Source organism: Notechis scutatus, chromosome 3 (assembly GCF_049901735.1).
Source record: "Notechis scutatus isolate UNSWTSFEM ecotype Mainland chromosome 3, rNotScu1.2, whole genome shotgun sequence".
NCBI lineage: Eukaryota > Metazoa > Chordata > Lepidosauria > Squamata > Elapidae > Notechis > Notechis scutatus.
In genome coordinates, this window is record NC_142011.1 from 196255937 (window position 1) to 196269885 (window position 13949).

General features: G+C 43.7%; 1 protein-coding gene across 1 annotated transcript in view; it reads left to right on the forward strand.

Moving 5' to 3' along the window:
* The first annotated feature begins 231 nt into the window (after positions 1–231).
* The window catches only part of SQLE (squalene epoxidase), a 34515-nt gene continuing 20797 nt past the window's right edge, over positions 232–13949 (forward strand). Inside the window, exons 1-3 of the mRNA XM_026679130.2 lie at positions 232–697; positions 980–2160; positions 9755–10007. Coding sequence (XP_026534915.1) covers positions 1876–2160; positions 9755–10007 — 538 coding nt within the window. The 5' untranslated portion in view covers positions 232–697; positions 980–1875. The remainder of the gene's footprint in view (positions 698–979; positions 2161–9754; positions 10008–13949) is intronic.

Here is a 13949-nt window from a genome sequence, read left to right on the forward strand (position 1 = left end):
TTCCCACCCGCCCCCGTGAAATTCAAGCCCTTTTGAGGTTTCGCTGTCTGCACGGGAGGGGGAATTGCCAAACACGAGTCTCCGTCCCCATGACAACCAGCAGCGCTCGCGCGCTCCTCACGTCACATCGCACTAGGCTCCTGAGGAACGGTTAACCCCGCCTCCTCCCCCTTCCGATTGGTCGGAGCTTCATAAGGCCATCTCGGCATAGCGCCCAACGATTGGCCAGGCGGGGCTGAGCCGCGAGGAGCCCGGCGCGCCAGAGGGGCTGGAAAGGCGAGGTTAATTAGCATAAACTCATCCCCCCTTCTCATATGGCCTCTCGCGCTGCCCCTCCTTCCCTCGGTCGCTGCAGCGCGATCCTTCGCCGGCTTCTCCTGGAGCATCCTCGGCTGTCCGGCGCACCTTCGTTGCGGGGAGGCGGTTGGGAGCTGGTGCGAGCCCTGCGGAGGAAGACCAACCTTGACGCCCCCCCCCTCCACATCTTCTCCTTCTCCCGTTTTTTTGGGGTGGGGGAGAGAAGAAGAAGGGAGAAGAAGAAGGGGGCGCAACCTCATCCTCGAGCAACGGACGCGAATCGCCTTTTCTGCTTGTCCCGTTTGGGCTTTTGGGGGCACATCGGAGACGGGGGTGGGTGGGGGCTTGAGAACCCCCCCACACACACACACCTCGTCTTTTCATTCAGTTTTCTCTAGATGTAGGTATTTTAAAGCCTCTATGCGGGTTTGTTTCCTATCCATTCCTATAAATGCTGGCTTGTTTTCCTCCCCCCCAAATCAGCTTTGGACTACCTTTCCATCATCCCCAGCCCTCACGGTCAGGAACCTGGATGGGACCAGCCCGGAGGAGACTCATGGAATCTAACCTGATGCTTTCCATCGTGGTCAGAGGGCTTGGCCCCCACCTGGTTTGAATGACAGCCGTTCTTCTACTTTTTTTGTTTTTTTTAAAAAAAAATCTCTTTTTTTCTTTCTTTCAGGATCTTTTAAAGTATTTAGAAAGAAGAAAAGGAAAACACATCCTGATGGATTGCAGCATTTTTCTCATACTGGCTTGACTGGATGTTTTAATTACTTAATCTGCCCCAGAATTAGGCCAATTATTTTATCTACCACTCTTGGTGGATGAAGTCACCCTAAAATTAGGTCAGGCACCCTAAAATTTATATAGATATAGATATATATCCTGGTCCAGCCCTACAGACTGTTCAACAGTAAGAAACAAGTGGTACTGTTTCTCGAGGTACATCCATTATTTTGACAGAATATTGGTGGGGTGTTTTTGTGACCAAAAAGGAATTTCGAATCAAATGTGTGGTACACAAAAACAATTAGGATAAAGTGAATGAGCCTTACATTGAAGTTTATGGACATATGCGAAGACATTTTGAAAGAACGTGGTGGAAGAAGTTTCTAGCTTTCTATTTATGCTGTGTAATAAACACTTACAGTGTTCTTATTAGACCAAACTAGGGATCCTTGAAAGCTATGTTTCCTTAAACTATCCTTTTATTTAGGAAATGTAACAAGAATCTTCTTTATTCTTAAGCAAGCATGAAAAACTGTATTTGACAGTATTCTTCATAGCCTCTGCTAAAACAAATGTTGGAAACCTGTGCCCTAAATGGCATACTGTAGTTTTGTACAGTATATAATTATACATATTGTTACATACATAGTTTAGACTCTGGTTAGCATGAGTGAAATAGGACAGGTTTGTGTCACAAAATGTTCTTCATGAAAGACAGCGCCTCCAGCAAACGCCTTGAAGTTTCCTGACTGCTGTGACTTTTTTATATGTGCCTTTTTTTTGTCTTTATAAAACCTTTTAAGCAATTTTGTACATCTTTGGACCTACAAAAACAGAGCGCTCACAATGTGGACTTTTCTGGGCATTGCTTCCTTTATCTATGTCTACAAAAAATGTGGAGATTTGCTAAGTTATGCCAACAAGGAGGTGCTTATTTCCACAATGGTGTTTTTTTCTCTTGGCTTGATGCTCTCATATTGGTACCGAGTGTGGGGACCCCAACCGCAGAATAAGAAGCAGCCTTATTGTGGAATGTTTTCCAATTTCCTTGCTGCCTTGCCATTCGTTGGCTTTTTCTGGACTAAATCCCACACTGATTCCATGAAGAAACTGCAGCCGAAGACCAGAAAGGTATGCTCTGTTTTAGTTGAACAGTTTAAAAGAGAATACTCTTTTTTTTTTATTTGGGGGTGGACAAAATACATAGGATAGCTGTGAAAACACTATTACAAATTTGTGTTCCAGAAGGCTTCTCATGAATTTTACGGCAAAATTAAAATTGAAGGAACATCAGATTTTAGATGATTTTACCACTAAAGTAGTGTTCACTTACATAAAACTTAGCTTTGAAAGTTTATCTTGAATGTACATAATGTGTCTCAGTTATATAATTCTAGGATTTTGGACCCCAGCCAATTATTTCAGGTTGCTAGGATGAGGGCTACAACTATGGAATAACAGGCACATTCTCTTGCAATTTCAGTTATGTATGCAAAGCAGCTACAGTAATAGACTACTTATTTAAATTCACTTGCAAGTAAGTCTTCTTGGTTGAATGTGTCATAAAGTAATCACATTTTACCTCAGTGTGTTTTCAATTATCATTCAATATCTTGTATCAGTTCAATAAATTATGGTTACATAAACTCTTTATGTGTTTGGATCATTTAGATCAGTTTGGATCTAAATCTAGCCAAGTTTTTACCATTGTGATTTTCTCCAGATCACTTAAGTCCTAGGATGACAATTTTTTGGGGGGGGGGGAGGAATTGTTGCTGGGAATTCTAGAAGTTGCCCAACATATTTGAAGGCAGAAGGATGGAAGAGACAATGTGATTCCCACATTATTTACCTTAACATAAACCTCCCCTCAATCTCTTGGTTTCTAATTTTCAGTATACACTTATGTTTGTTAGTTACGGATGATGGGAATTGCAAGCTGGCCCAATTGATTAGTGCTGGAGAAACAGAAAGTCCCACGTACAGGTGACTTATAACCACTCATTTAATGACTGTTCATAATTACAACACTGGTCCCCACCTTTATGAGTATTGCAGCAGGCCCGTGGTTACATGACCAAAGTTTGGGCACTTGGCAATTGGCATGTATTTACGACGGTTTCAGTGTCCTGAGGTCATATGATTGCTATTTGTGACCTTCTCAGCTGGTTTCTGACAAAGTTAAGGGAAACTGGATTCGCTGAACAATTCACTTAACGACTGCAGTGATTTGCAATAGCACTTAGCGATAACGCTGAGACTTATTTATACCACTTCACAGCGCTTTACAGCCCTCTCTAAGTGGTTTACAGAGTCAGCATATTGTCCCCCAACAATCTGGGTCCTCCTTTTACCCATTTCAGAAGGATGGAAGGCTGAGACAACCACTTGGTGAGATTTGAATGGCCAAATTGCAGGCAGTTGGCAGTCAGCAGAAGTAGCCTGCAGTACAGCATTCTAACCACTGCGCCACCATGGCTTATTGCACCCCCACGACTCATGATTTGCTTAACAACTGTGCAAAACTTGTAAAATTGGGCACGGTTTACTTAATAACTGTCTTGCTTTAGCAAGATAAATTCTGATCCCAAGTTGGGAATTACCTGTACTGTCGTGATACCTCTAAGTGAAGAATTCTTTGACAGCAGAGGTGAAAAACACCCGTTCAAAGGTACATGGGAGCATAATTCATCATGGTTGTCAATGGGCTGATCTTGTATATTCATGATATGGATCTGGCAGAACTGGAATGTGGAACTGTTGAGCAACAAGAACACCTATAGACCAGAACAGTGGTTCTCAAAATTCAGTCTGGGGAGCCCTAGAGATCGGTAAAGTCAAACAGATAAATACTGTAACTTTTTTTAGTTTTAATTTATAATGTAGTAAATATTGATAATTATAACCCATATAAATCAAAGCTCTTTGGGGTCTCAATTATTTTTGAGAATGTAAAGGAGTCCCGGGATCTAAATGTTTAAGAACTGCTGGACTAGACTTCCCCCCACCCCATTTTAATGACCCTTTTATCGGGCTGGAGTCAGAGTGACTGAATGGAGCTGAGCATTTACTAGCCAGTTGCCCTCCCAGAGTTCTCAGCAAATATTTTCTTTTTGCACCCTGATAGAGAAACATCTGCTGCTGCCTGGGATTGAACTCTCCACCTCCCAAGTGTGAGGCGAGCGTCTTCACCTTTTGGCCACTGTGCCTCTCAATCTCTGGACTAGACTATAGTTACAAAATTTGAAATATCAAATATATTTTATATTGGGTGCAAAGGCCATGAAACAATTAAAACTTGAATGAAATCTGTGGTAGTTTTCCTAACCCAACAGGCATGATTTCATGCATTCGGTCAGCCATTAGTGATAGTGGGGAACTTAGAAAGGAGCAGTTTATGAATTCTTAGAGCCCGTAGACTTGAGATGAGAACCAAAGAATAGGATCTTCGACAGTCACTACTAATGCTTTGCTTATCTGCTACTTCTAAAGAGGCACAAATGAAAAACGAGTTCCTCATGATTCAGCACTTTATAAGCCCATTTGTAATAAATACATTTTAAAGTAAATTCAGTCAGTAAATTTATAGTTAGTGAACTCTACTTTTCAGTATGATACACCAAATACATGTCCATCTGCAAAACAAGTTAGTAACAAAACAAGTTTTCTCTGAGGTGCTGAAAATTAAATATGGCAGGAAGCTGTTTTTCATTGCTTTTGAACGTTTGTATATTTACATGCAATGTAATTCTACCACTGGTTTTCCTTGGTACAGCCACTTGTATTTAGAGTGCCAGAACACTTATGTTCCTTCTAGGTGATAAGTGGGGGGAAAAAAGTTCAGTTTCAAAGTTTTGTTTGGTAAGAGGTTCTGGCTTACATAGAATAATGGGAGTATTTTGGAATAAATGACTTTGCTTGCATATGTGGTACATTAATCAGATGTGTCAAACTGATCAGAGCTGTGTCTTACCATTAGCAGGAAATGGTGCATTGATATATTTAAACCTGGCAATCTAGTTGTACAAAAAGTTATACAGTAGTTCTTGACCTACAACCATTCGTTCAGCAACTGTTCAAAGTTACCATGGCGCTGAACAACTGGGTGTTAACAACCGGTCCTTGGAGTTTTGGCTGTCCCAGTATTTCTGTGGTCATATGATCGCCATCTTGGTGCTTGGCAACTGGTTTACACTTAAAATTGGTTGTGCTGCCCCATGATCAGGTGATCACCATTTGCAACCTTCCTGCTAGCTCCCCCAAAACGTCAGTGGTCTTGGATGGGGTGGCACTACCCCAAACAGACCTAGTGTGTAATCTAGGGGTTTTCCTGGACTCACGACTCCTGCTCAAAGAGCAGGTAGCGGTCGTGGCCAAAAAGGCCTTTGTGCAATTGCAGGTTGTGCACCAGTTACACCCTTTCCTGGACCAACAGTCCCTACTCACAGTCATTCATGCCCTAGTTACTTCCTGTCTTGATTATTGCAATGCGCTCCACATGGGGCTGCCCTTGAAGAACACCCGGAAGCTCCAGTTGGTGCAAAATGTAGCGGCCTGCATGGTTTTGTGCAGACCCCAGTGTGCATATGTTTTACCTCTCCTGCGGGAGCTGCATTGGTTGCCAATTTGCTTCCAGGTGCAATTCAAGGTGCTGGTTGTCACCTTTAAAGCCCTTCATGACTTGGGACCAGGTTATCTGAGGGAATGTCTCCTGCCGGTTACATCTACCCGACCCATTAGAGTGAAGAGGCAGGGAATGTTGCAGGTCCCATCCCTGAGCGAGATATACCTGGTGGGACCCAGAAGAAGGGCCTTCTCCGTGGTGGCTCCCTCTCTTTGGAACATCATTCCCCCAGAGATTAGAATGGCCCCCTCACTAATACTCTTCTGGGAGGCACTGAAGACCTGGTTCTGCCAGCGGGCCTGGGGAATCCAGAGCGGGATGGAGCCCATCAAATGGCTCATGTGATCTGTTGTCGGGGCGAGGGGTGATTTTTTTATTTTTTATTTTTTTTCCAGATTTTGTTCTATTGTACTTTATTAATTTATTCGATTCTTTTTGTTAGTTTTTATTGTTTTTTTTTTTAATTTTAAATATGGTTTTACATTCTTTAAGCCGCCTCGAGTCGCCATGGGTGAATAGGCGGCAATATAAATCCAATAAATGAATAAATAGTCACAAGTTGCTGTAGTAAGTCTGTCCCACCCACGCATTGTCCCCCAGCCCCTCTGTGCTTGCACCCCACCCACTTGTGCATTTACGCACACTCTTCCCATTCCTTCCTTGCAGTCCTGCGCACCTTCCCTGATCTACGTTCTCATGCGCATTCCCTCATGCCCTGCGCAACCTTCCCCCACATTTCTCACATTCCTCTCCCTCAATCCAGCAGCAGCCATTTACATGCCTACTGATCTGGGATTTACAGTTTCCTGCCAGCTCCCCACTGACTTTAGTCGTGGGAATCTGTCAGGGAACTCCCTCATCTAATGACTGTGGGATTTGGTTAATGTGGCTGGAACTCCAGGGATTGGAGTTTGGTTTGCTAAGGGTTGTGGTTGCTAAGGGTTGTGATGGAATTGCCATTGTAAGTTGAGGACTACCTATTTGGAAGCCTTTGGCCAAAGCTATGGTGAACAATAGAGGTTAAAATCCACAGGCACGTTTGTGGATGACCATGTGAAAGAAAGATTGTAATGTGGAATGTACTGTATATAATAATGTTTATAATATTGAGCATGAGTTAATGAAGACAAGGAAAGAAAGAAAAAATATATATACTCTAGAACTACCCCACCTGCCTATCTCTCCCCCAATCTCTGTCTTTTTGATGGCCTGCATACCTTATTGCCACTGGCTGCCACCAGGTTTTTTCCATGAAAAATATTTGTGATAATATCTAATCGGTTTAATATTGTTATTTTTACAAGATTTAGTAAAGAAAAACACTGAAGGAATGCTTCAGTTTTCTTTTTTAGTGCAGTAAATATTAATAAATATAACCCATAAGAACAAAAGCTCTTTTAAGAGTCCTCCATAATTTTTAAAAGTGGGAAAGTCCTGAGAGAGAAATGTTTAAGAAATATTGATTTAGAAAACATAAACATAAGCAAAGAAACTTGAGTTTGATTGCTGGGTGTGTTAAGTGTTTGTATGATGGAAGTGAAGTGTGGTTGAAAGTGGAGCAAATGGTTTGATCTTAAGCAGGCAAGAAAAGAAGGATGTATAATGTTTCCGTGGGCATTTAATATATTTGTCAGTTGAAGTTAAAGGAATCCTTACGGTGTTAGAACTGAGCTGATTGGAAACATGAATATGCATATGTCAACTCTGAAGCTGGCCTGATTGAGCTCATCTTGGAGGCTTCAGTGTTGCCACAGTGGTGCTGAGGGATAGGCAGGGAGAAATAGAGATAGCTGCAGTTGTGTAGCCAAAACAAAATAGTTTCCCCTGAGAACCAAGGACATTCCAACAGGTGGCTGAAGAGAGGAGGAGTGATGTTACCAAGCAACTGGACAGTGCCCTGATTAGACTAGGTGACTGATTGTTTGGGGATGGGGGAAAAACTTTACTTTTAATTAGCTGAAAACTGCGGGAACCTTGAGAGTTGGTTTTCCCCAGCCTGTGTCAATATGATACAGTGGAACCTCGGGTCGCAACTGTAATCTGTTCCAGGACTATGGTTGCAACCCGACTTGGTTGTGACTGGAAGCATGACTGTCTGCGCATGTGCGGATGAAAAAAAATGAGGCCAAAGGGGAAATTGCCATGGCAGGGAAAATCGCTGCGGCTGTGTCCCCTCGCCACCCAAAGATGTGCTCGCGACCAGAAACAAAACTTTGCCGTAAATTCTGGTCGTCATCTGATTTGGTTACGAACAGAAGCGTTCGCGACCTGAGGTTCCACTGAATATCCAAAGTGTTCTCTGAGGAAATTGCTTGCCTCAAAGTTCTGTTTGCTATAGGTATATTTGGAACCCTGACAGCATGAACTTTGCTATGCAAAGGAAGTCAAATCGTTGAATGATTTATAGCTTATCTGAGATAGGTTGCGTGTTGCATAAGAAGTGCAGATTTGAAAATTAATGGAAGAATTGCGCTCGACAGCAAAAGTGGAGTGAGAGATTGCAAGTGGTACCCAGATGATGAACAACACAGCAAAACGAAGATTTGTGAGAGAGGTAAATTTTAGAAAAAAAACCCAAGAGGCAGTGTATGATGTTGCTTATGGCTTTGATGGAAGCAAAGGTGGTTTGCAACATAAAAAGTAGAGACTTAGTGAATGGTGATATAAACCAGTTTCAGCTGTAGCTCCTTTTATTATCTTAAGCCTTTACTTTCTTTGACTTGCTGTTGCTTATTCCTTTCCTTCACTCCACCTAACGTTGCTTATTTGCATGGGAATAGCCCAAAGGACTATTTGTGTAACTATGCAGTTTTTTGAAGAAATCAAGTCTTGTAGGAAGAAATATCTGCAAGATATGCCCAGTAAAATGTTAGAATTCTGATGTAACCAGTTTACCTAGACTGTGAAACAGAAATATCTGACAAAACAGTATTTGGAATTATCTGAAACAATCTACTAACCTGAGGGCAGAAATTCTAAACATGAAGAGGCCAGAAAACAGGGGAAATTGCCAAGAATTTTACTATGCTGTTGTACTGGTGCTCTGAAAAATCTAATTCCTGACCTTTGAATTGTGAATGTTCAAAATCAGAGACGACTTCTTCTTTTCTCATATTTCATTCCATTTCTTGGCACCCAAATACCGAAAATGGCCTTACGTGTTCAGTGATGTGGTCCCACATATGGTGTATTTAGAGACATGCCTCCTTTTATCTGATGCAGGTACATAAGCCCTAAGGTTGTGGGGTAGATATTGTGGTTATCCAAATACATCCAAAATACCCCTCAAATACAGTTTTTAAGTGTGACATAGAATTTAGACTGCTTTAAACTGAGTCTGACTACAGGGAGTCTTCAACTTAAAACTACAATTGAGCCCAAAATGTCTGTTGCCAAGTGAGAACATTTGTTAAATGAATTTTGCCCCGATTTATGACCTTTCTTGCCATAGTCGTTAAGTGAATCACTGCAGTTGTTAAATGAGTAACAGGATTGTTAAGTGAATCTCATTTCCTTGTTGACTTTGCTTGCCAGACAGTCACAAAAGCTGATCACATGACCCCAGGACACTGCAACCATCATAAATATGAGTCAATTGCCAAGGGTCTGAATTTTGATGATGTGATGATGGGGATGCTACAACAGTCGTAAGTGTAAAAAACTGTCATAGGTCACATTTTTCCATTGTAACTGAACAATCACTAAACAAACTGTTGTACATTGAGGACGACTTGTACTACTATAATTGTATTGGGAGTACCAAACGGTTTCTGGATTGTGAAAGGACTGAAAGGTTGCCTGAGGAATGCCCAGTTGGGAGCTCCTTTCATGCCCTCATTTAAGTTGTCTGGCAAAGTGGTACCCATCCATCTACTCACAGTCACCTACTTTCGAACTGTTGGGCCGCCAGCAGCTGGACCTTGGGACGGGATGTCATCCCATCCCACAGCAGTAACCAGGTCTCGAACGCGGGCCTGCTGATTGTCAGCCCAGCGTCCTAACCGTATGAGCCACTGCGTGCCTGAGTGTCATTAAATCTGCTGCATATTGTATGGCCATTGTACCAGCTCAAATGCCTTTGCTTTGTCTCCTTTCTGACAGGGTACAAGAGGAGTCATTCCTTCACCTGACAGTAGAACAGAAACCGATTCAGCTTTGACAGCCGCTGCTCAGCCTGATCCAGAAGTGATCATCGTGGGGGCTGGTGTGCTCGGCTCTGCTCTGGCCACGGTGCTGGCCCGGGATGGAAGGAAAGTGACGGTCATTGAGCGGGATTTGAAGGAACCTGATAGGATTGTTGGAGAACTCTTACAGCCAGGAGGTTATAACACTCTAAAAGATCTGGGCCTTCAAGGTATATTAACTGCTGGTAAAAACACTTCTGTCTTTCATTCACAGTTCTGGGAATTAATGCACGAAGAGCAAGTTTTTGAAACTCACTCAACAGCCTGATTGTCAGCTTTTCTGTCTCTACCTTGTATTCTTGTAATTACAGGTAGTCCTCGCCTTAGGACCACAGTTGAGCCCGACATTTCTGTTGCTAAGTGAAGCGTTCATTATGTGAGGTTTTTTTTGCCCCATGTTACAACTTTTCTTGCCACAACTGAATCCCTTCCTGCAGTGGTTATGTTGGAAACACCGTTGTTAAGTGAATCCAGCTTCCCCACTGATTTTGCTTGTCAGAAGGTCGCAAAAATTGGCCGCGTGACTCTGGCGACGGTCATAAATATTGAGTCAGTTGCCAAAGGTCTGAATTTTGACCGCATGGCCAAGGAAAATGCTGCCGTGGTCATAAGTGTGACAAAAACGGTCATAAGCCCCTTTTTCAGTGTGTTATCCCTTCGCAGTCACTAAATGAACTGTTGTAAGTTGAGGACTACCTGTATTACAAAAGCCAGAAAACAAGCAATACTAATAAAACTCCTCCTCTTGTGTCCGTCATCCTGGGAACAAAAAAACCAATTGTACAGTCTAACTTGCCTTAAATTCATGGCTCAGAATTAACATTGAAAAAAAGAGAAAATTCAAAAGATGGAAAACCAAGATAGAGAAACCTGCTTGACAGAGGAAAGCTTTTATAGCTAGAAGCGGAAACATGGATAAGATCATCCATTAACATTGCTTGCTGGCTATGGCCCTCAATGTAGGGAAGCAAAATGTGTGATTTTGAACTTGAACAGAGCGATATTTTATTCTTCTTCATCCCACCATCATATTCATGTTTTTTGCTCCCTCCTTTGGGTCTATTTACAGGTAGTCCACAACTTACAACGGTTCACTTAGTGACCGTTTGAAGTTAACAATGGCACTGAAAACAGTGACTTATGACCGTTTTTCACAGGTACAATGTTGCAGCACCCCCGTGGTCATGTGATCAAAATTCAGGTGCTTGGCAACTGGTTCCTAATTCATGACGGTTGCGGTGTCCCAAAATCATGTGATTCCCCTTTTGCGACCTTCTCACAACCAAAGTCAATGGGGAAGCCAGGTTCACTTAACAACTGCGTTCCTAACTTATCAACCGCAGTGATTCCCTTAACAACTATGGCAAGAAAGGTCATAAAACGGTGGCAAAACTCCCTTAGCACGTCTCACTTAACAATTGGGCTCAATTGTGGTCATACGTCGAGGACTACCTGTACATATAAATATTTAGATCAGAGCTCTCCAAACTTGGCAACTTTAAGACTTGTGGACTTCAACTCCCAGAATTCTGGGAGTTGAAGTCCACAAGTCTTAAAGTTGCCAAGTTTGGGGACCCCTGATTTAGATTAAACATTCCCGGACATTTTTTCTATGCTATTTCCTTATGATATTGTCTTACTCCCAGGGTACCAGTGATACAGTGTAAATGGTCTTTGGCTGTACAAGTGTTAGAGGAATTTTCCAAAACGGTCCAAGAGGAACTTCAAATTTGACTTTTTCACCTATTACCCTGAAGGAAAGTTAAGTGCAATGATTTGAAATAGAGGCAATAGAGCAGGGGTGGGCAAACTACGGCCCGCGGGCCGCATCCGGCCCGTTGGTCTGTCCAATCCGGCCCGCCCCTGAAAACAAATCACTGGGCGTGGCGTATTGCCCTGTGCCGCGTGGCCCCCAAAGCTGCAAAACAGTGCGGAGCGCTCTCGGGGTAGGAAAGAAAAGAACTTTGCAAAGGCCTCGGCTGGGAGTTCGAAATCACCTTCGAGTGCGACCTCTCCGAAGGTGAGTCCCCGCCCGATCCCCTTTTTTTCCGGGGCTTCCAGGCTGGTTTGCAGGCTGGAGCGTCTTCCAAAACTTCCAAGTTTGCAGGCTGGAGCGTCTTCCCGCCGAGGAGCGGGAAGGTTCCGCCCGGCGTGGCGGGCGGGCTGCTTAAACTTTGCTCGGGCGGCACTTTAAAAGCCTGCTCCCAGCACCCGAGCAACTTCCCAGCAACTTCCGGCTTCCTTTTAACTCGCGGGCGCTCGGGCCTGGCCCCGAGCCATGCGGCGGAGAGGAAGCCCGGCGGGCGGGCTGCTTGGAGGAGGTGACCCGGCAATGCTCCGGCAGCAGCAACAGGCAGTTCTGCCCGGCTCCGCTCAGGTGTCTGGCTGGGGCTGTCAGGAGTTGCTACCGCTGACGCAGCTCCGCGCGGCTCCAGTCCCGCGTTGCCTTGGGAAGGAAAAGGCAAAACCAGGAGCCACTGAGCCTGAGCCTCCGATGCCGCTGCTCCGTTGCAAAGCACCGCCGCGGCTCTTCCCTTTTGCCTTTCCCTTCCCCAGGCAATGCGGGACCGGAGCTGCGCCGGCGGTAGCAACTCCTGACTCAGGGGGCCTCCAAGGGGAGGGGAAGGAGGAGAAGAGGGAGGGGAAGGGGGGGGCGATTCCCAAAAAATCTTGTGCTGACCCGGCCCGTCTGTCAAATTTTAAAAGTCAATGCGGCCCCCAAGCCAAAAGGTTTGCCCACCCCTGCAATAGAGAGACAATAAGGATCAGCTTCATACTCAACCAGGTATAGGTAGATTTACAATTGGTTGCCTAGTGACCATTCAAAGTTATGATCCACATTTATGGTCATTTGCAATGTCCTGCAGTCATGTGATGCACATTACAACTTTTTTTTAACCAGAAACTAACATTTAATTCTTGTTACCAGCAAAAAAAAAAACACCCACTCCCATTGCAAACAGTAGGTTTGCTTAATGTCCATGATGTTCACTTAATGACAGCTTCATTTGCTTTACAATGACCACAAAAAAGGTCATAAAATTGGGCGCAGTTATGTGATGACCCACTTAATGACCAGCATGAGTTATGACCATAATTCCAAGCTCAACTATGGTTGTAAGTTGAAGACTATCTGTATATGGATAAAAGTCTATATATACATTTGCTGAACTTTTATGTAAAGAAAAATTCACTTAAATAAATACAGCGAATAAGTAATTAAAATAATTAAAACAGTGAAAAAGTAATTAAAATAAAACATGTTTAAGTAGATAGTAACCTAATGCTGAAGACTCTTGAAATTGCAAGGAGATTGAATCCACTCTAATTGTCCTTTGGAAGGACAGAGATTGAAGCTGAAGCCCAAATCTTTTGGCCACCAAATGAGAAGAGAGGAGTCCTTGGAAAAAAATTCTGATATAGTAGAACCTCTGGTCACGACCATAATTCATTCCATTACTTTGGTCGCAACCCAATTTGGTCGTCACCCGAACCTAATTTTGGAAATTGGTGCTTACAAAAAAAAAATGGCGTGGAAGGGAAAATTGGCCATGAAAAAAAAAAAATGTGAAATTGTTTGGTCGGAACCTGATTTGGTTGTGGTCAGAAGCGTTCATGACCAGAGGTTCTACTGTATTGGGAAAGACCGAAGGCAAAAGGAGAAGGGGACAGCAGAAGATGAAATGGTTAGATACTGTCATGGATCAGTGGGTGGGATTCACATTTTTTTTATCGTGTTTCTCATAAAATAAGGCTGGGCCTTATTTTTATTTGAGCCCCGAAAAAACGGCTAGGCCTTCTTTATAGGGGTGACTTAATTTCCCCACCCCATATGCACCCCCACCTAGAATGCCCCGCAGCCAGCCACAACTTGCCACGAGGCCGCTTCTATCAGCTGATAGAAGCGGCTGGTGGCGAGGCATGGCTACGCATCGGGTTCCCAATGGCAAACTCAATCGCATACATATACCATCGTCAGAGTAAATATCAGACGACCCCAAGATTCCCGCTGCATTTCTGCTTCCCAAGCCAGCCGCTCTTCATCCCCTCAGATAGCCCTATTTCCTCCCGCCCTCCCTCCTCCTGCTTCCTCCCAGCCCCGATTTCCCACT